The sequence below is a fragment of the Dromiciops gliroides genome, chromosome 2 (assembly GCF_019393635.1).
Source record: "Dromiciops gliroides isolate mDroGli1 chromosome 2, mDroGli1.pri, whole genome shotgun sequence".
Taxonomy (NCBI): domain Eukaryota; kingdom Metazoa; phylum Chordata; class Mammalia; order Microbiotheria; family Microbiotheriidae; genus Dromiciops; species Dromiciops gliroides.
In genome coordinates this window covers 386,342,838-386,365,408 of record NC_057862.1, presented here as the reverse complement: position 1 = coordinate 386,365,408, position 22,571 = coordinate 386,342,838, and the positions used below count along the sequence as shown (strand labels likewise).

At 42.2% G+C, this 22,571-nt stretch overlaps 1 protein-coding gene across 1 annotated transcript; it reads left to right on the top strand.

The window, feature by feature from the left end:
* The first annotated feature begins 1,700 nt into the window (after positions 1-1,700).
* LOC122742741 (bile salt-activated lipase-like) lies at positions 1,701-21,849 on the top strand. Its single transcript, XM_043987193.1, has 11 exons — positions 1,701-1,766; positions 5,396-5,546; positions 5,645-5,767; positions 7,469-7,666; positions 10,493-10,623; positions 11,090-11,197; positions 11,525-11,636; positions 12,219-12,405; positions 20,533-20,736; positions 21,206-21,403; positions 21,604-21,849. Exons 1-11 carry the CDS (start codon positions 1,701-1,703, stop codon positions 21,839-21,841), a joined length of 1,716 nt encoding a protein of 571 aa, XP_043843128.1. The 3' UTR covers positions 21,842-21,849.
* Positions 21,850-22,571: the final 722 nt, after the last annotated feature.

Sequence of the window (22,571 nt, the reverse complement as noted above, 5' to 3'; positions counted from 1 at the left end):
GCTTCCTCCACTTTTTTTTTTCCCTAACATGACAACTTAAAAAAAATGATGATCTCATTCCACTGAAGTCTTCCTCTAATGGTTTATTGTGTCCTGGAGGTGACATTAGGTTTTCACCAGAACACAGGCTCTGGCAGCCAACTCCCAACTCCCAAGTTAGAAAAGCTTTGTGTTTCACAGACCATATGTCTGTGATCTAAGGATCAGCCTAGCTAAACACCATGTGTTCCTTCAATGTTTTGTTTTGTTTTTTTGGCAAAGCAATGGGCATTTAGTGATTTGCCCAGGGTCACACAGCTAGTAAGTGTCAAGTGTCTGAGGTCAGATTTGAACTCAGGTCCTCCTGACTCCAGGGCCAGTGCTCTATTCATTACAACATGTAACTGCCCCTTTCTCTCTTGCTTTCTGATACTAATTTTTTTTTGTTTGTTTTTGGTTTTTTGTTTGTTTTTTTTTAGTGAGGCAGTTGGGGTTAAGTGACTTGCCCAGGGTCACACAGCTAGTAAGTATTAAGTGTCTGAGGCCGGATTTGAACTCAGGTACTCCTGACTCCAGGGCCATTGCTCTATCTACTGCGCCACCTAGCTGCCCCTCTGATACTAATTTTTAATTCCCCAGAGGCTATAATTTTCCATGACTTTTTTGCTTTACTTAGCCTCCTCCAATCTTAGCACACCACCTATCATACAGTAGGTGCTTAATAAATGCTGTTGACCGACTGACTTATAACCATACAACAAACCAGGTAGACTATTAATATTAAAAAGATGCTTTTTTGAAGGTTGGCTGTTATTTTCACCCTGTGCATGTATATGAAGTGTTAAGTTTGCTAACACTTCCAGATAGTTTTCCAGAGTCTCCGTTGATTTTTTTAATACCCAGTTTTATATTTATCCCTTTTATTCTAGTCTGATGTAAACTTTTTGGATCTTGATTCTATCATCCAACATATTTGGATCCAAACCCCAAACTGGAACAATTCATCCAAGAAAGCAAGAACTTTTAATTGAGATGTCAGTCACTACTTTATATTATCTGCTGCTCTGGACTGTTCACATTATGATTTAGCTCCCATTAGTGCAGATCCCTGAAAGTTCCCCATAGTGGATACCCATGTGCCTGTGGGGTCCAAGTAGGAGCTCTATCAGATCTGGTGCCTACCCTCTGGGAGAGCATATGCTAATTCATTCTGATTTGGTAGAACTCCAGCTAGGTGGGAAGGGAGTAGAGCCAATGCAGGTATAGAAAATGGAGGCTGGAACCCTAATAGCATGTGCCAAAGATCTCTTAGCGACCCATGCCCTGCTTGATTTTGTGACCTTTGCCCCCACTGCCACCTGTGTCTGCTCCCAGGTAGGCAGAGACTTGCACAGGTTTAATGCTGGCAGTTAGATTTTGCCCAAGGACTCTGAGGCTTTTGGAAAAGCGCGTGTATTTTAGCAACCTTGGCTCTCTCAGTACTCTTTCTGCTCCATTATTCCCCATCCTTGAACCCCCACCATAGAGAACAATTATGTTTTTCTTTCAAGTTAGGTAAAACTCCACGTGAGTGGCCACAACTTAAGGAAGGCTGATTGGTGGAGGGAACAAGAGCCCCACTACTATCAGATTGCTGCCAAACTTGGCTTCCCACACACCATATATGTCCTGCCCCAGCTGGGCAACCAGTGAACACACACACACACACACACACACACACCATGGGTCACCCAGAGTTGGTGGTCTTCAACTTGATCTGTTGCCTAGCAACTGCTGGTGCAGCAAAGGTAAGCAGGGATTGAAGTGAAATTGGGGAAGTCTTTGCTGATAAGGACTGGGAAAAGTGACCTGAATAATAAGTTGTTTTTTCCTTTCTGCTAAGCCAAGGACTTCTTGAGACTCAATAATACTTAATAATGATAGCTTATATTCTATAATACTTTGGCTCTTTCTTCCCAATAACCGTAATGAAGTAATTAGGACAAAAATTACCGTGACTCCCATTTTAAAGATGGGAAAACTGAGGCTCTCTCAAAGGTAAAATTTGCTCACACTCACACAGGTAGTAATTGGTGGAAGGCAGGACTAAAACCTGGGTGTTTTTTTTTCTCCCATTGTTTTGCCCTTTGTATTGTGTCATTCAAATTTTTCAATTCTCAGATGTGCCTGCCCTCCCTAATCACAAAATTTCAGAGTTGTAAAGGACTTCAGTGGGCATTTAGTTCAATTCATGGCAGGACAGGAATTCTTGTTATAATTTACCTAACTGATCTAGTCTCTGCTTGAAGACATCCAGTGAAGGGTCACCTGCTATATCCTGAAGCTGCCTCCATCACCTGTAAAAGGTTGCCCTATGCTTCCTCTCAGGCTGCCCATCTCTCAGACATGCTCCTCTTCCAAGATGCCCCTGATCCCATCTGTATTACCCTGGAACTGGATGTTTAGGAAAGGGAGGGAGCAGCACTCACACTCCAACAGGTTTCTCTATTCATTGTGTGCTCACCAGATGCTGCTGGTCAAACTTCCCGGGGGAAGGCAGGGAGGATGAGGGAAGAAGGAAGGAAGGAAGGGAGGGAGGGAGGAAGGAAAGGAAGGAGGAGAGGAAGTGAGGGAATGTGAGGGAGGGAAGGATGGGAGAAGGGAACAGGTGGAAAGGTTGACTAAAGTTCGATGGGAAGTATAGCTGTGGGCCGAGTAACCCTTTGGCCTCTAGTCTTCCTAGTCTTGATCTTCCTCTTATCCATAAGAAATTAGAGAGTAAAGGATGAGAAAGCAGACACCTGCAACAGCCACTGAGTAGCTTTTAGAAGCAGAAGGGACTCCCATATTCCCCTGCCCTTTACTTGGGTCTCAGGGCTTTCTTGTTTCATGGGATGGAGGTGCGTGCTCCAAGATGGCAGTGGAACACAGTCACCTCCACCATTAAGGGAAACACGGGGGAACCTGCCTTACTGATGTCTGGGAGCTGAGGAAGGAGCCAGCAGTGTTTTGAGTCCTTGGACACTGCCTGCTCAGATGCAGTCATAGAATTTTAGAATTTGAGATGACAACAGAAGTCATCTGTCCCAGCCCATACCACCCATACCTGACCAGAATTGCCCTTTGTATGATCCGTGCCAAGTTATATAACACTTGCTTATATAACACCTCTAATAAAGGGGAACCCATCACTGCCACGTAGTCCTTTCCACTTTGCAGATTTCTAATGGTTAGACAATTTTTCTCTTACCTAGATGCAAGAGCTTTCTCTCTACAACTTCTCCCCATTCTTCCTAGTTCTCTGTGGGCCAAGCAAAAAGTCTCATGATTCCACCTCCACATAATTACTCTTCAGCTCTTGGAACACAGCCATTAAGCATTTTCTCCAGGCTAAACATTTATTTTCACTTAATATAATGAACATTATAAAGTGCTTAATACCTTCAAGGTCTTGTGGATATGGAAATAGATACTTGACACTGATATGGTTCTGGAAGAGTTTATAGTCTAACTTGTTATAATCCTAGTTCCTATCCTGCTTTATATCTCTAGTTCTTTTAACTCCTGTTCAAAGGACCATTGGAACGGGGGCAGCTAGGTGGCACAGTGGATAGGGCATCAGCCTTGGATTCAGGAGTACCTGAGTTCAAATCCAGCCTCGGACACTTGACACTTACTAGCTGTGTGACCCTGGAGAAGTCACTTAGCCCCCATTGCCCTGCAAAAAAAAAAAAAAAAAGGACCATTGGATTTTAGAATGAGAATGGACTTTAGAAATCACATAATCCCACTCCCTCATCTTCCAAATAAAAAAAGCGGGAAAGGGGTAACTATGTGGCCTAAAGTCATGAAGGTAGTATGTAGCAGAGTTGGGATTGAAACCAAGGTCTTCCACTCCCAATCTACTGCTCTTTCCACTACCCTAGACCATCTCTGTAACATGGTTTTGAACCTCCTTCTAACTTGGTTGCATCCCTCTAAAATGTACCACCCAGAACTGTATATTATATTCCAGATTGGGGAGAGAACAAAAAGATCCACCATCTCCCTTGTTCTTGACACTGTTTATCTATTAATGCAACCTAAGATCACAGCAGCTTCATTGGCTGCTACATCACATTGCAGACTCATACTGAGTTTGTAATCCTCTAACCATACTCCCTGCCCAGTTCTTTCTCATAGGACCTTCTTTCTAGCCACATCCATCCATATACATCCTTCCCATACATAGGCAAAGACTTTTTTCTTAACCCAATTACAAGACTTTATCCTTGCTCTATTTATCCTTAGATTCAGACCATCATTTCAGTCTAATATGATAAATACTTTTCTCCCATCTCTCCTCTTATTACTACTCATACTGTCCCTAACCTAGGTAATCCCTTATCACCTCACTTTTGATTACAATAATAACTACTTAATTTGTCTAGATATTTCCAGTTTCTTCACCCATTTACTCTGTTCTCTACACTATTAACTGACAAAATAATCTTCCTAAGTCATAAGCTTGTCAGGGTCACTTCCCTGCTCAAAAGTTTTCACTTGTCCCCTATGGCCTATAGGATGACATACCAAATCCTCAGCCTGGCTTTTATGGCCCTCCACATTCTGGGTTCTACCTAGCTTTTTAGCTTTTTGTAATTTCATACCCTTCAGGTTTTAGAGCTGGACAAGACCTCAACAGATCACTTTGTTCTATGTCCTCATTTTACAAATGAGGGAACTGAGATAACACTGAAAGTGCCTTGCCCAGAGTTTCACAGCAGAACTGGGATTCTCAACCAGGTTGAGTGAGAGTAAAGCTTGGTGCCTACCACAATACATCTCACTGCAAATTAGTGGCAGCCATTCCTTTAGCAAACCCCTCATACAAACTTCTAATACCTGGAGACTGGGATCTCAATAACTCAGTAAATAATCAGGTCTAGGAACCCAAGACCAGGTAGAGTTTCCTGGCTTTAGTCAACCATTAATCTATTATTATACTTTCTTTAAAAAATTAGTTTAGTGGGGGTAGCTAGGTGGCCCAGTGGATAAAGCACCAGCCCTGGATTCAGGAGGACCTGAGTTCAAATTTGACCTCAGACACTTGACACTTACTAGCTGTGTGACTCTGGGCAAGTCACTTAACCCTCATTGCTGTGCAAAAAAAAAAAAAAATAGTTTAGCCATTAGCCATCACCAGTGGTTCTGGAGTCAGGAAGACTTGAGTTCAAAACCAGTCTCAGGCACAGTAACTCAACTCTGTGACCCTGGGCAAGTCACTTAACCTCTGTTGGCTTCAGTTTCCTCAACTGTCAAATGGAGATAATAACAGGACTTATGCTGCAGGGTTGTTGTGAGGATCAAATGAGATAATATTTGTACAGAACTTCCAACAGTGCCTAGCACATACTAGGTGATCTATAAATACTGATTGCTTTCCATCTTTTCCCAGTTGGGAGCCGTTTACACAGAAAGTGGCTTTATTGAAGGTGTCAATAAGGAGCTAGGTTTCCTTGGTGACTCAATTGACATTTTCAAGGGCATCCCTTTTGCCGCTCCCCCCAAGACCCTGGAGATCCCCCAGCGCCACCCTGGATGGCAAGGTGAGAAAGCCAGAAGCACCAAGTTATGGGAGGGGATCAACTCCATGCCCCAGGGGACTCACCAAAATTCAGACTTATTTCTCCCTTTTCCCATATAGGAATCCTGAAGGCCAAGGAATTCAAGAATCGATGCCTTCAAGCCACCATCACTCAGGATGATACCCATGGTAGTGAAGACTGCCTGTACCTCAACATCTGGATCCCACAGGGGAGGAAGCTAGGTCAGGGCTGGGGAAAGGGAGGCACAGGGAAGGGAGCCAAACCACTGGGAGGTACAGCCTGTCTGCCCTGACACAGAGGCCCTCTCCTTTCCAATCTTTTCCTTTCCTCTCAGAAGGAAAGAACTTTGGAATTCTAGACCTTCAAATAGATCTAGAATCTATTTCCTGAAATTGAATTCAATAAACATTTGTTAAGTGCTTGTTTAAAAGTAGATGAAAGGGGTGGCAAGGTGGAGCAGTGGATAAAGCACCGGCCTTGGATTCAGGAGTACCTGAGTCCAAATCCAGCCTCAGACACTTGATGCTTACTAGCTGTGTGACGCTGGGCAAGTCACTTAACCCCCATTGCCCCGCAAAAAAAAAAAGAAAAGAAAAGAAAAAGTAGATGAAGCCCTTTGTAAAGCACTGGTGATAGATTAAAAAATAGCCCAGCCCCTTATTCTCTCTCTCTCTCTCTCTCTCTCTCTCTCTCTCTCTCTCTCTCTCTCTCTCTCTCTCTCTCTCTCTCTTTTTGGTGAGGCAATTGGGGTTAAGTGACTTGCCCAGGGTCACACAGCTAGTAAGTGTTAAGTGTCTGAGGCCAGATTTGAACTCAGGTCGTCCTGACTCCAGGGCCAGTGCTCTATCCACTGCGCCACCTAGCTGTCCCAGCACCACCTAGCTGCCCCCCAGCCCCTCTCTTAAAGGAACTTGCTATCTAATGGGGGTGGGAGGCAGGCTAAGATATGTACACACGTCTATATGATAGGATAAGAAGTTCAGGTGAGGTCCAGGCAAAGTGGTGTGAGGAGGGAGAGAGATGACTTTCTTCTGGGATTGGTCATAGAAAGCTTGAGAAGATGGTACCTGAGTTGCCCTTTGAAGGAAGGGGGAAGCATCACCATATAGGTGGGTGGGTGGCTGAAGATAAAGACTCCATTCTAGGGAGATAGGATGAGCAAAACTCAGAGGCAAGAAAGGATAGGACAAGAATGGAGCATGCCAAGAAGTCCAATTTGGCAGGAAGGGTATGTGAAAGGGATTAGTATGACATAAGGCTGGAAAAGTATGGTGGAACCCAATTGTGAAGGACCTTGAATTTCCTGGTCAGAAATGGACACTTTATTCATTGGGCAGTGTGGAGTCACTGAAAGTTGGCTTCCTGTTGCCAGGAAACGTGGAGGCTAAAGGAAGAGGTTGGGATTAGAAGGGGAAGCCTGGACTGTGCAACCCAAAGAAGAGGGTATGTCTCTGAGCAGAGCAAGGTCTGCTTGTTTCTGATCCCAGGACTGAGATTCTTGAGAATACTCTCTGCTCCCTATCCCAGTCCCCTCAGTAGCAATCCCCTCGTCCCAGGTACACAGTCCTTGGGCCCAACATTCAGTCCCTTTTATACTCTTATGGGAGGCTACAGCCTGTGTGTGGGAGCACAATGCCACATGGAGCATGGCATTGTTTTTTTTTGGAGGGGCAATGGAGATTAAGTGACTTGCCCTGGGTCACACAGCTAGTAAGTGCCAAGTGTCTGAGGCTGGATTTGAACTCAGGTCCTCCTGACTCCAGGGTCGGTGCTTTATCCACTGCGCTATCTAGCTGCCCCTGAGCATGGCACTTTTATGCCTCTCTGTAAAGTGAGGTGGCTTAGCTCTATCTCAGGGTTTCCCCTATATCAGTACAAGTCTCCCCGCCTTAGCTTTCATTCTTTCTTGGCTCTTTCCTTAGTCTCCAGAGACCTGCCAGTCATGGTCTGGATCTATGGTGGAGCCTTCCAGATGGGGTCAAGCCATGAAACCATATTCCAGAACAGTTACCTGTATGATGGAGAAGAGATTGCCACCAGAGGCAAGGTCATTGTGGTCACCTTCAACTACCGTGTCGGGCCCCTGGGCTTCCTTAGCACCGGAGACTCCAACCTGCCAGGTACTTGCTGGCCCTTTAAGGCCTGGGAGGAGGGTGAGCAAAGAGTGTGGCTTTAATTCTATCCCACACAAGTCTTTGCCCTGTAGGAGCTGACCGCCCCTGATGGGGAGCTGTTCCTATTCCTAGTTTCTTGAACCTAACACCTTCTGAAAATGTCACTGTCTTCTATAAAACCCTGGAATGCCAGTGGGGTGGGAGGGGGGTGGGACTAAAGTTATGGCTGTCATAGAACGTCACACCTGGAAGGGACTTGAGATATCATCTGTCCAAGCCACCCAGGGAACCTTGGCCTGGAGGACCTCCCTGAAGTCAGTATCTCAACCAGCATTTATTAAGTGCTTAGTATGGGCCAGGCTCTATTTGAAAGACTGGAGATACAGAGAAAGGCAAAAATTGGATCCCTGCTCTCATGGAACTCATATTCTAATCAGGAAGACCACATAGCTAGGTTCGTACAAGATGGGCAGCTAGGTGGCGTGGGGTATAGGGCAGAGCTTCTTAAACATTTTCTACTCGTGACCCCCTTTTCCCTGAAAAATTTTTACATGACCTTGGGTATATAGGCACATACAATATGTATTCATAACCTTTTACTGTTGCCAAATTTTTCATGATCCCCACATTCAGTTGTGTGACCCCATATGGGGTCATGACCTACAGTTTAAGAAGCTTTGTAATAGAGTACTGTGTTTGGAATCATGAACATTCATCTTCCTAAATTAAAATCTGGCCTTAGGCATAAGCTGTGTGACCCTGGTAAAATCACTTATCCCTGTTTGCCTCAGTTTCCTTATATGTAAAATGGGACGGAGAAGGAAATGGCAAACCACTCCAATATCTTTACCCAGAAGTCCCCAAAATTGGGTCATGAAACATCATACATGAATGAAAAAAAAGAACAACTCTGTGTGTGCATGTGTGTGTGTGTGTGTGTGTGTGTGTGTGTGTGTGTGAGAGAGAGAGAGAGAAAGAGAGAGAGAGAGAGAGAGAGAGAGAGAGAGAGAGAGGGGGAGGAAAGCACCAGTAGGTACTTGGTCTGAGACTGGAAAAGACTTTTTTTTTGTTTGGACAATGAGGGTTAAGTGACTTTCCCAAGGTCATACAGCTAGTAAGTGTCAAGTATCTGAGACCAGATTTGAATTCAGGTCCTCCTGAATCCAGGGCTGGTTCTTTATACACTGAGACTCCTAGCTGACCCTTGGAAAAGACTTCTTAAAGAAGCTGCAGTTAGAGTTGGATCTTGAAGGAATCCAGGCAAGACAAGAGGAGGAAGAACATTCAAGGCATGGGGCACCAGCCTGGACAAATGCACAGAATTAAAGGTGGAGTGTCTGTCCTGTGTCAGGATCAGTAAGTAAACCAGTGCCGCTGGACTGTAGAATTCCTGGTGGGGATTAAAGTATTAGAAGACGGGTTCAGGTTGTGAAAGAGTTAAATGCTAAACAGAGTATTTCCTATTTGATCTTTGTGTTAAAAGGGAGCCACTGGGATTCACTGAGTAGGAAGAGAGGGCTGAGGTGGTCAGATCTGTGTTTGAGGAAAATCACTTTGGCAGCTGAGTGCAGGATGGATTGGTGCAGAGAGAGACCAATGATACAGGTGTATATTGATGAAGGCCTATGTTAAGTTGGTGTGAGTGGTGAAAAGAAGATGTATAGCAGATGTGTTATGTTAGAAATGACAGGATTTGACAACAGATTGGCTATGTGGGGTGAGTTCAAGTGAGGAGTTGAGGATGACACCATGAGTCTGGGTGATTTGGGGGGGCAATGATGGTCTTGATAGTGATAGGGAAGTTTAGATGAGGGGAAAGGGTTTTTTTGGGGGGGAGGGGATAATGAATTCCATCCAGGATGTTGACTTTTGAGATACCTATGAGACATCCATTTTGAGATGTCCAAAAGTCAATTGACAATTCAGGACTGGAGCTAAGGAGAGGGATTAGGGCCAGATAGGTGGATTTGGGAACCAATTCCATAGGGATGATAGTTGAGCGCACTGGACCTGATGAGGTCACCAATGGAGACAGTACAGAAAAATAAAATAAAAGAGTCTTGGGAGAAAGCAATCATTAGTTCAGTGAGTTGGTGAGACACAAAAATGGATACTGAGGAATGGCTAGACATGTAGGAGAAGCAGACGCAGAACAAAGAAAATGTCACGAGAGGCTAGAGAAAAGAGGTATTCAGCAGAGGGTGATTGACTGTCCAAAGAGGATGGGGCCATGCACATACAAGATGGAGGTAATCTCAAAAGGGAAGGTGTTGGCAGCTGGGGATGATGGGAAAAGAGGGCTGAGAAAGGGCCATTAGATTTGACAATTAAGAGATCATTGGATCATTGGAACTCACAATTCACTTTGTAACAATTACTATAAATGGCAGAAGTAGGCAAAAAGAGAAAGCCAGAGGCCTGGTTCTATCCTTCCATAGACAATCCTCTGAAGAGCAAAGTCTTTGAAATCTTCATTGAGTTTTCATTTGGGGTTCTCTCACTTGAGAGGAGAAGAGGGGTTAAAAGTGAACGGGAGGGGGGCAGCTAGGTGGCGCAGTGGATAAAGCACTGGCCTTGGATTCAGGAGGACCTGAGTTCAAATCCAGCCTCAGACACTTGACACTTAACTAGCTGTGTGACCTTGGGCAAGTCACTTAACCCTCATTGCCCTGCAAAAAAACAAAAAACAAAAAAACAAAAAAACAAAAAAACAAAAACAAAACAAGGTTGTTGTGAGGATTAAATATTTATTACATTACTTAGCAGAATGCCTGGCACATAGTAGGCACTTAATAAATGCTTATTTCCCTTCTTCCTGTTTTTCTTCATCAGGTAACTTTGGCCTTTGGGATCAGCACATGGCTATTGCATGGGTGAAGAGGAACATCGCAGCCTTTGGTGGGGACCCCAACAACATCACCATCTTTGGGGAGTCAGCTGGTGGGGCCAGTGTCTCCCTCCAGGTCAGGGACTTTGCTGAAAGTTAGGAAGATCTGCCTCAACCCTCCCTCCCTCTCCCCTCCCCATGTCCCAGCATTTCCATTGTTCCCCAAAGGGAGTGGGGGAGGGGAGTCCAATAGACACATCTGGCTTATGACATGTTCCTGTGAGCAGCCCTATTCTGCTGTCCTGGGTGTGAGCCATGTGGGAGGAAAGAGGGAGGGAGAGGGAATGATGTCAGATTCATCTCAGGGAGGGACAGGATTCCACGTCATCTCACCTTAAGCCAGGAAGCATAAATTGTGGTATGGCCCATGCTTGTTGCACTCTCTCTGTGAAGGCCCTGTCCAGTGGAAAATGGGAAGAGAAGAGAGTGGGAGGGAGAGAAGAAAGAAGGGAGAGGAGTGAGAGGGAGGAAGAGGGAAGAAGAAAAGGGGCCAAAAGATAGGGAACTTTGGGTCCCAGCTGAACTGGAGCTTCATGTTGTAGACTCTAACCCCCTACAACAAGGGACTCATCAAGCGAGCTATCAGTCAGAGTGGTGTGGCCCTGAGCTCTTGGGTCATCCAGAAAGACCCCCTCTTCTGGGCCAAAACGGTAAGAAACCTGAGGCTAGAGGCCATCTCTGCCCTGCTTGGGGGAGGGGGACCTCATCTGGTTTGGATCATCATCAAACTTGATGCTTCCTCCATTTACATGTGATATGCACAACACATGCATTGTTGATTTCATGCCCAGAAACCTTTCTCCAAACTCATGAGACACCACTCGGTCAGATAAACTATCCCAAATGTAAAAAATATACTGGTTGAACTCTTCCCCCAGGTACCCATCCTCTCCCCTCTCCAATCTTCCTTAAGGGTGGGGGAAGAACTTGCCATTCAAAGGTGAAGATTCTAGGGAAGGGGCTCTTCTTACCAACAGATCGCCAGCAAGGTGGGATGCCCATTGGATGATACTCTCAAGATGGCCGAATGTTTCAAGGTCACTGATCCCCAAGCTCTGACTTTGGCATTTAATTTTTCTTCTACTGAATGTGAGTGGGGACTGTTTAAGAGTGGCTGGGTGGGGGACGGGCACACACTTGCTGTCCAACTTTTCTCTGTGTCTCAGTTTCCCTTCTTTGCTTAATGAGTGGGCTGGATGAAGCAGTTTCTAAACAGTTTCCCTCCAACTCTAACATTCTTCTGAGAGACAGTTTTGGGGGCTCAATCATAAATAATGATAGAACATTACTATTCATAAAACCAATAGCAACATAAAATAACCACAGTGTAGGTCATTGTATTTATAGCTAACTATACCAACAATATTAATATTTTAGATTTCTGTAGGATTTTCTTTCTTGAAAATCTCCAGGCTTTTATTTAACCATTGTCTCAGTGATCATAATTATCCATTCGGTACACCAGGATAATGAATAGTTTTTTGATTCTAAGGACAGAATTAAAGAAATTATCTTAGCCTTCATCAAGAGGGATTCAGTTTAGACATAAATTGAAGGAAAATTCCACCCCATGTCTGAAACAGACCCACCTCTCTGAAAGGCAGAGAGAGGAACTTGATGGACTCCAGAGGGCCTTTAACTCACCTTGTATTTGTCCTTGACCTGTCCCAGACCCTACCAAGAATTATCTGGCCTTTGTACCAGTCATTGATGGAGACTTCATTCCTGATGATCCAGTCAACCTCTTTGCCAATGCAGCTGACATTGACTACATTGCTGGCACCAACAACATGGATGGTCACATCTTTGCCATTAATAACATTCCTGCTGTCAGTGACATCTCAATGGACATCAAAGAGTGAGTAACCAGGGGACTTCCAGAAGGCCAGGTCTTCTGTATGTGTGAGAGGATGACTATGAAGCCGGGGGAGGGGGAAAGGGGGGAACACAATGGAAACTCACTAAGTGGTCTCATTCAAAGTAAAACAACAGCTTGGTAAACATTTATATGACCTGTCTTCTTGGTAGACATTGAAGAGTAGACAGAACTGGAGAAAAAAGGCATGGATAGATAAGCAACTAATAAGACCAGATCAAGGCAAGAACAGAAGATTGTTGATTGTTAAATATATGGAATGGACAATGAGTCCTCTAAAACTTCTGAGACATGGTGGAGGGGTCATTTTGGGATGGTGTGGTTAGGAAATAAGATTTTAAGGAGATCTTGAGGGATGCTGTAAATTCCAAGCAAGAACATGAACAAAGATTTGGAGATGGGAAAACACATTAGTGTTTGGGGAACAAGGAGAGTACGTGGGTTTGGTTATTGTTCTAGCATTGGACTAGGTCAGAGAAACAAACATTGCAGTTCTCCGGAGGGTAGACAAGTATGTTTCCAGTGGCCTAAATTGGGATCCTATTGTAATGGTACCTTTTTTTTTCAGAGCAATGAGGATTAAGTGTCTTGCCCAGGGTCACATAGCTAGTGTCAAGTGTCTGAGTGTCTGAGGTCAGATTTGAACTCAGGCCCTGCTGATTCCAGAGCCAGTGCTTTATCCACTGCACCACTTAGCTGCCCCCAGTACCTTTTTCAGGTTAGATGGAAGAAGAGCCCAAGATCTTGGACCTTCTGCTCTTAAGCTAGTTTACACTGAGAAGGGTATCTGATCAAAGGAAAAGGAAAAGGACTTATGTGTACAAAAAGATTTATGGCAGCTCTTTTGTGGTGGCAAAGAATTGGAAACTGAGAGGATGCCCATCAAATATGGAATGGCTGAATGAGTTGTGGAATATGATTGTGATGGAATACTATTGTGCTATATAATGATGAACAGGAGGGGGTGCAGCTAGGTGGTGGAGTGGATAAAGCACCGGCCCTGAATTCAGGAAGACCTGAGTTCAAATCCAGCTTCAGACACTTGACACATACTAGCTATGTGACCCCGGGCAAGTCACTTAACCACAATTGCCTCACTTAAAAAAAAAAAACCTGGAAAGATTTAATATGAATAGATGCAATATTAAGTGAGCAGAACCAGGAGAGCATTGTACACAGTAGCAGCAAGATTGTACAAAGATCAACTGTGAATGACTTAGCTATTCTCAGCAATACAATGATTCAAGAGAGTTCTGAAGGACTTATGAAAAAAATGCTCTCCATCTCCAGAGGAAGAACTAATGAAATCTGAATGCAGCTTGAGGAATAATTTTTTAAAACTTTCATTATTTTTTGCTTATTTTTTTTGTTCTGGCTTTTCTTGCACAACATGGCAATATGGAAATATGTTTTTCATGACTGTACATGTATAATCTATATCAAATTGTTTGCCTTTTCAAGAAGGGGAGAGAGGAATTTGGAACTCAAAATTTTTTTTTAATTAATAAAGTATTTTATTTTTTTCCGTTACATGTAAAGATAGTTCTCAACTTTTGTTTATACAAGCTTTACAATTTCAGATTTTTCTCCCTCCCTCCCCTCCCTCCCCCCTCCCCTAGACAGCAGGTAATCTGATATAGGTCATATATATATATATATATCACATTAATCCTATTTCTGCATTAGTCATGTTATAAGAGAAAAAATCAGAGCAATGATGAAAAACCTCAAAATAGAAAAAAACAACAGCATCAAAAACAAAAGAAATAGTATGGTTCATTCAGCATCTATACTCCACAGTTCTTTCTTTCTTTTTTTTTCTTGGATTTGGAGATCCTCTTCTATCATGAGTTCCCTGGAACTCTTCTGTACCATTGCATTGGTGAGAAGAATATAGTCCATCACAGTAGGTCAACACTCAATGTTGATGATACTGTGTACAATGTTCTTCTGGTTCTGCTCATCTCACTCATCATCAGCTCACGCAAGACCCTCCAGGTTTCTCTGAACTCCTCCTGCTCATCATTTCTTATAGCACAATAGTATTCCATTGTATTCATATACCACAACTTGTCCAGCCATTCCCCAATTGATGGGCACCCCCTCAACTTCCAATTCCTTGCCACCACGTAAAGAGCAGCTATAAATATTTTTGTACATGTCGGTCCCTTTCCCCTTTCCATGATTTCTTTGGGAAAAAGACCCAAAAGTGGTATTGCTGGGTCAAAGGGTATGCATAGCTTTATCACCCTTTGGGCATAATTCCAAATTGCTCTCCAGAATGGTTGGATCAGTTCACAGCTCCACCAACAATGGATTAGTGTTCCAATTTTCCCACAGCTTCTCCAACATTTATTATTTTCCTTTTTTGTCATTTTAGCCAATCTGATAGGTGTCAGGTGGTACCTCAGAGCTATTTTTATTTGCATCTCTCTAATCATTAGAGATTTAGAGCATTTTTTCATATGGGAATAGATAGCTTTGGTTTCTTCATCAGAAAACTGCCTGTTCATATCCTTTGACCATTTCTCAATTGGGGAATGACTTGGGTTCTTATAAATTTGATTTAGTTCCCTATATATTTTAGAGATGAGGCCTTTATCAGAAGTACTGGCCTCAAAAATTGTTTCCCAGCTTTCTGCCTCCCTTCTAATTTTGGATGCATTGCTTCTGTTTGTACAAAAAATTTTAATTTAATGTAATCAAAATCATCCATTTTGCATTTTATAATATACTCTATCTCTTGTTTGGTCATAAACTGTTTTCCTTTCCAAAGATCTGATAGGTAGACTATTCCTTTCTCTCCTAATTTACCTATGGTATCACCTTTTATGTCTAAATCATGTATCCATTTTGACCTTATTTTAGTATAAGGTGTAAGATGTTGGTCTATGCCTAATTTCTGCCATACTATGTTCCAGTTTTCCCAGCAGTTTTTTGTCAAATACTGAGTTCCTATCCCAGAAGCTGGAGTCTTTGGGTTTATCAAACACTACATTACTAGTGTCATTTACTACTGCATTTCCTGAGCCTAGCCTATTCCATTGATCTACCACTCTATTTTTTAGCCAGTACCAGATAGTTTTGATGACTGCCGCTTTGTAGTAGAGCTCCAGGTTTGGTACCGCTAACCCACCTTCCTGTGAATTTTTTTTCATTATTTCCCTGGATATTCTTGATTTTTTGTTTTTCCATATGAATTTTGTTATTATTTTTTCTAGCTCTATAAAATAATTTTTAAGTAGTCTGATTGGTATGGCACTGAATAAGTAAATTAATTTAGGCAGTATTGTCATTTTTACTATATTAGCTCTGCCTATCCATGAGCAATTGATATCTTTCCAATTATTTAGATCTGATTTGATTTGTGTGAAGAGTGTTTGGTAGTTGTGTTCATAGATTTCTTGGGTTTGTCTTGGCAAGTAGACTCCCAAGTATTTTATATTATCTACTGTTACTTTAAATGGAATTTCTCTTTCTATCTCTTGCTGCTGGACTTTGTTGGTCATGTATAGAAATGCTGATGATTTATGTGGATTTATTTTATATCCTGCTACTTTGCTAAAGTTGTTAATTGTTTCAAGTAATTTTTGACTTGATTCTCTAGGATTCCTTAAGTATACCATCATATCATCTGCAAAGAGTGATAGTTTTGTTTCTTCCTTGCCTATTCTAATTCCCTTAATTCCTTTATCTTCTCTGATTGCTAAAGCTGACATTTCTAGTACAGTATTAAATAATAGGGGTGATAATGGACATCCCTGTTTCACCCCTGATCTTATTGGGAAGGCCTCTAATTTATCTCCATTGCATATAATACTTGCTGATGGCTTTAGGTAGATACTGTTTATTATTCTAAGGAAAGCTCCCCCTATTCCTAAACTCTCTAGTGTTTTTATTAGGAATGGGTGTTGTACTTTGTCAAAAGCTTTCTCTGCATCTATTGAGATAATCATATGATTTTGGTTGGTTTTCTTATTGATATGGTTGATTATGTTGATAGTTTTCCTAATGTTGAACCAGCCCTGCATTCCTGGTATAAATCCCACCTGGTCATAGTGTATTATCCTGGTGATCACTTGCTGTAATCTCCTTGCTAATATCTTGTTTAAGATTTTAGCATCAATATTCATTAGGGAAATTGGTCTATAATTTTCTTTCTCTGTTTTTGCTTTGCCTGGTTTTGGTATCACCACCATATTTGTGTCATAAAGTGAATTTGGTAGAATTCCTTCTTCACCTATTTTTCCAAATAATTTGTATAATATTGGAATTAACTGTTCTTTAAGTGTTTGGTAAAATTCACCCGTAAACCCATCTGGCCCTGGGGATTTTTTCTTAGGGAGTTCATTAATGGCTTGTTCAATTTCTTTTTCTAATATGGGTTTATTTAAGGATTTTATTTCTTCTTCAGTTAACCTGGGCAGTTTGTATTTTTGTAACTATTCATCCATTTCATTTAGATTGTCAAATTTATTGGCATACAGTTGGGCAAAATAATTCCTAATTATTGATTTAATTTCCACTTCATTGGTGGTAACATCTCCTTTTTCGTTTTTGATACTGGTAATTTGGTTTTCTTCTTTCTTTTTTTAATCAAATTAACCAATATTTTATCTATTTTATTGGTTTTTTCCTAAAACCAGCTCTTAGTTTTATTGATTAATTCTATAGTTTTTTTGCTTTCAATCTTATTAATTTCTCCTTTGATTTTCAGGATCTCTAATTTAGTATCTAACTGGGGATTTCTAATTTGTTCTTTTTCTAGCTTTTTAAGTTGCATGCCCAATTCATTAATCTCCTCTTTCTCTTTTTTATTCATGTAAGCATTTAGAGCTATAAATTTTCCCCTAAGCACTGCTTTGGCTGCATCCCATAGATTTTGGTATGTTGTCTCATTATTGTCATTCTCTTGGATATAGTTATTGATTGTTTCTATGATTTCTTGTTTGGCCCATTCATTTTTTAGAATGAAATTATTTAGTTTCCAATTGATTTTTGTTCTACTTTTCCCTGGCTCTTTCTTACATGTAATTTTTATTGCATCATGATCTGAAAAGGATGCATTTACTATTTCTGCCTTTCTACATTTAACTATGATGTTTTTGTGCCCTAATACATGGTCAATTTTTGAAAATGTGCCATGTACTGCTGAGAAAAAGGTATATTCCTTTCTATCCCCATTCAGTTTTCTCCAGACATCTATCATGTCTAACTTTTCTAGTAATCTATTCACCTCTTTCACTTCTTTCTTATTTATTTTTCGGCTAGATTTATCTAATTTTGAGAGGGGGAGATTCAGATCCCCCACTAGTATAGTATTACTGTCTAATTCCTCTTGTAACTCATTTAACTTCTCCTCTAAGAACTTGGATGCTATACCACTTGGTGCATACATATTTAATATTGATATTACTTCATTATCTATAGTACCTTTAAGCAAGATGTAATTTCCTTCCTTATCTCTCTTAATGAGATCTATTTTTGCCTGCACTTTGTCTGAGATAAGGATTGCTACTCCTGCTTTTTTTACTTTAGCTGAAGCATAATGTATTCTGCTCCAGCCTTTTACCTTTACTCTGTGTATATCTCTCTGCTTCAAATGTGTTTCTTGTAAACAGCATATTGTAAGATTCTGGTTTTTAATCCACTCTGCAATTAGCTTCCATTTTATAGCAGAGTTCATCCCATTCACATTCACAGTTATTATTACTGACTGTCTATTCCCCTCCATTCTATTTACCCGCTTTGTACTTTCCCCACTTCTTTCACCCTATTCCTCCTCACTGATGTTTTACTTCTTACCCCTGCCTCCCCAAATCTGCCCTCCCTTTTTTATCACCCCCCTCTCTTTTCTTTACCCTTTTCTCCCTTGCTTTTGTCCTCCCTTCGATAGAAGGGAGTTAAGTTTCTTTATCCCAATGAACGTATATGTTATTCCCTCTTTGAATCAAATCTAATGAGAATAGGGTTGAAACAATGTTCACCCCTCCTTTCTTTCCCTCTATTGTAATAGGTTTTTTTTTCACCTCTTCATATGATATAATTCATCCCCTTCCACCTCCCCTTTCCTCTCCTCCACATAGACTCCCTTTTTAACCACTTAATTTTTTTTTGTATCATCACATCAAAGACAATTTATATTTATACCCTCTGTGTAAACTCCTTCTCTCTGCCCAAATACATTTACAATTCTTAGGAGTTATGAGTATTATCTTCCCATGTAGGGATATAAACAGTTTAACCTAATAGGGTAAGCTTTTTTTTTCTTTTTTTTTCCCCCCTCTGTTTACCTTTTAAAATTTCTCTTGAGTCTTGTATGTTGAGATCGAATTTTCTATTCAGTTCTGGTCTTTTCACCAGGAAAGATTGAAAGTCCCCAATGTCATTAAATGTCCATCTTTTCCCCTGAAAGAAAATGCACATTTTTGCTGGGTAATAGATTCTTGGCTGCAATTCAAGCTCCTTTGTCTTCCGGAATATCATATTCCAAGCCTTGCAGTCCTTTAATGTTGAAGCTGCCAGGTCCTGAGCAATCCTGACTGTGGCTCCATGATATTTAAATTGCTTCTTTCTGGCTGCTTGGAGTATTTTCTCCTTTACCTCATAATTCTGGAATTTGGCTACAATATTCCTTGGAGTTTTCCTTTTGAGGTCTCTTTCAGGAGGTGATTGGTGGATTCTTTCAATGATGATTTTATCCTCTGATTCTATGATATCAGGGCAGTTATCCTTAATAATTTCCTGGAATATGGTGTCTAGATTCTTTTTCTGGTCATGGCTTTCAGGCACTCCAATGATTCTCAGATTGTCTTTCCTCGATCTGTTTTCCAGATCAGTTGTCTTTCCAATGAGGTATTTCACATTTTCTTCTATTTTTTCATTCTTTTGATTCTGCTTGACTGATTCCTGGTGTCTCATGGATTCCTTATCTTCCAAGTGTCCAATTTTAATTTTTAAGGCATTGTTTTCTTCAATGAGCTTATGCACCTTTTTTTCCATTTGGCCAACTGAATTTTTTAAGGCAGTGTTTTTTCAGTGAAATTATGCACTTTTTTTTCCATTTGGCCAGATGAATCTTTTAAGGAATTGTTTTCTGCAGTCAATCTTTGTGCTTCCTTTTCCAAGCTGCTTTTTTCATAGTTTTCTTGTTTTGCTTTCATTTCTCTCCCCATTTTTTCTTCTACCTCTCTCAATTGATTATTAAAATCCTTTTTGAGCTCTTCCAGGAAGGCTTTTTGTTCTTGAGACCAATTCACCTTCCCTCCTGAGGCTTCACATGTAGGCAATTTGAGGGTATTGTCCTCATCTGAGTTTGCATTGGCTTCTTCCCTATTGATACAGAAGCTCTCAATGGAGAGGGCTCTTTTTTGCTTCTTACTCATTATTGCAGCTTATTTATTTATTTTTTAAGTTGAGTTGAGGTCTGCTCTGGGGGCACCAGGGTCCCTGTTTTGGGGTTCTTGTGCAGGGGTATAGGTGCTGTGTGACGGGCTTTTTACTCTGAGGCCTTTATAGGGTGTGCAGTTCGCCCCCCTGCACTTCCTGTCTGCGTGCGCTCAGCCAGACGCCCGGTCCCGGCGCGCGATCCCGCCTGACCTGTTCATGGCCCTCCCGGCCAGTGCAGGTTGGTTTTTCCACTGTCCTTCTTGGCCACCAGATTTTTGAGCCAGGTTCCAGGGGCCTCAGTTGTTTGGCTGTGGCCCGCAGCTCCTGCTGACTTGCCCCGACCCCCCTCAGTGCTGGGCCGCTGCCCTGTGCTGGGCCTCCCTTTTGCCCAAGTCAGACCAACCTTTTCCTGAAGTCTTCTAAATTATCTCTGGTTGGAAGACTGTGTCTCCCTGCCTCTTTGCAGGTTCTGTAGTTTCAGAATCCTTCCAGAGGCTTGATTTAATGTTCTTTTTGAGGGAACAGAAGGAGAGCTCAGGCAGCTTGCTGCTTCCTCTCCGCCATCTTGGCTCTGCCACTCGGAACTCAAAATTTTAAAAAATGAGTTTCAAAAATAGTTTTTACTTGTAATTGGGACAAGTAAAACATTCAATAAAAAAGGAGTATATATTTGCCTTTTAAAAAGGTCTCGCCATAATGATGCCTAATTTTTCACTGTAGGGAAGATTTTTATAAGCTGGTCTCTGACGTCACCAGAAGCAAAGGTGTTCCTGGTGCCAATGCCACCTTTGACCTCTACACCCAATCCTGGAGCTCAGAATCATCCCAAGAGACCAAGAAAAGGACTGTGGTGGACTTTGAGACTGATATCCTCTTCCTGATGTCCACAGAGGTTGCCTTGACCCATCATAGAACCAATGCCAAGTGAGAGCATCCTGCTTGTGTGACTCAACCTAGGGGCACAGTGGTAGAAGGCTCCCTATGGACTCCTCTGCTTGTCCAACTGTGGAACTGAGTTCCTGTCCTGGCTCTGCCACTAACTAGCCATGCCTAAGCTCAAGCTGTCTCTTATCCCTGCAATTCCACATCCATGATGAAATTCTTCTTAAAGTCTAATTTCCCTGTTCTTTCTGAATGGAGAACACAGCTGGAGGCCTCCCCCTATAGACCAGCTGTATACTGGAAGGCCTAAGGCTGATCCTTAACTTTCTCTTCCTTAGTCTGAGTAATTCCAGTTCCTTCTGAGTCTGAAGTGAATTTCACAAACTGTTACATTAAGTCAAGCTCCAGCCCATTCTTCCCCAGCCTCCTCTCAGATACACCTTCCCTGCTCTTGGCTGGGCTCTTTCAGGTAAGTCCCCACACACCAAAGGTCTCTTATCTAATCCTACAGGAGTGGCAGGACTTATAGCTACTTGTTCTCCCATCCTACCCGAACATTTGTTTACCCTGACTGGGTGGGAGCAGATCATGCTGATGACGTCCAGTATATCTTTGGCAAGCCCTATGCCATACCCTTGAGTTATCAGGCCCAGGACCGGACTGTCTCTAAGACCTTCATTGCCTACTGGACTAACTTTGCCCAAACTGGGTAAGTCTGTGGGGGTGAGGCCTAGGGGGCAGCTTCACCACTAGATGCCAGGATTGGTTACTAGTTCTTAAATAGGAGGTAGCCAGAGCATGTTTTAAGCTTACAGATGAAATCAAGTTAAATTTAAAAGCCATAAATCAAGAGTTTCACCAGCAGCCCTGACACCTGACCTCACTGGGACTTTTTTGATTTCCTTCTAGGGATCCCAACACAGGCCATTCTGCAGTCCCTACCCATTGGGCTCCTTATACTGTGGAGAATGGCAGCTATCTGGAAATCACCAAGAAAATGGATGCCAACTCCATGAAACAGCACCTGAGAAGCAACTTCTTGCGCTTCTGGACCATTACTTACCAGGCCCTCCCCACAGTGACTGGAAAAGACATTGTTCCTGAGGACAATGATGTTCCTGTACCTCCCACAGCTGACTCTGAGTGATTGTTCCATTTCCCACAGTTGCTGACTTCATGTAACCCCCAAATTGGTCCTGTGGCCACTCACCAGGAAGCCAAGTGCCCATGGGAGCAAGGATCCAGCAGAGCCTTCCTGGCTCTCTGCCCCTTTCTCCTCACTCCCTTAATAAAGTCTTGTTGTTATATGCCATGCCTCATTCTGCCCTTACTCTAAGGGGAGGGTTCTTAATCTGGGATTTCAAGGAGTCCATAAAGTCAGTTTAAAATATTTTGATGAACTGTATTCCAATATAATTGGTATCCTATGGAAACCTATATTTTGTATGCATTTTACAACAGTATTGAGAAGAGCTGCATGGGCTTCACCAGACTCCCTACTCCAAGGGGATTCCCTCTAAATTGGGGCCAGGTGCCTGGGTGAGCAGAATTTTAAAAGCCCTGCAGGATCAGCCTATACTTGGTGCAGAGAGCAGGAAAGGGGAGGGGGCTGACACGTCTTTGAAGACCATTAGAAGAACAGGAAGTGTTTATCTGGGCACTATTGGATGATCACTGGAAAAATCTATTGTAAGGTGAATTAGATGCAATGGATGAGGAAATACTGAAAGGTGATTGACAGTGTGTGCTGCCCTCTAGCATCAGATGCCAGTAATGACCATTCAGGGACTGTCATCCTGGGGGCAAAAGTCACTACTGACTCACAGTTAGCTCTGAGTTTCTAGTATACACACTAGCTTCTTATACTGTGGTGGAAA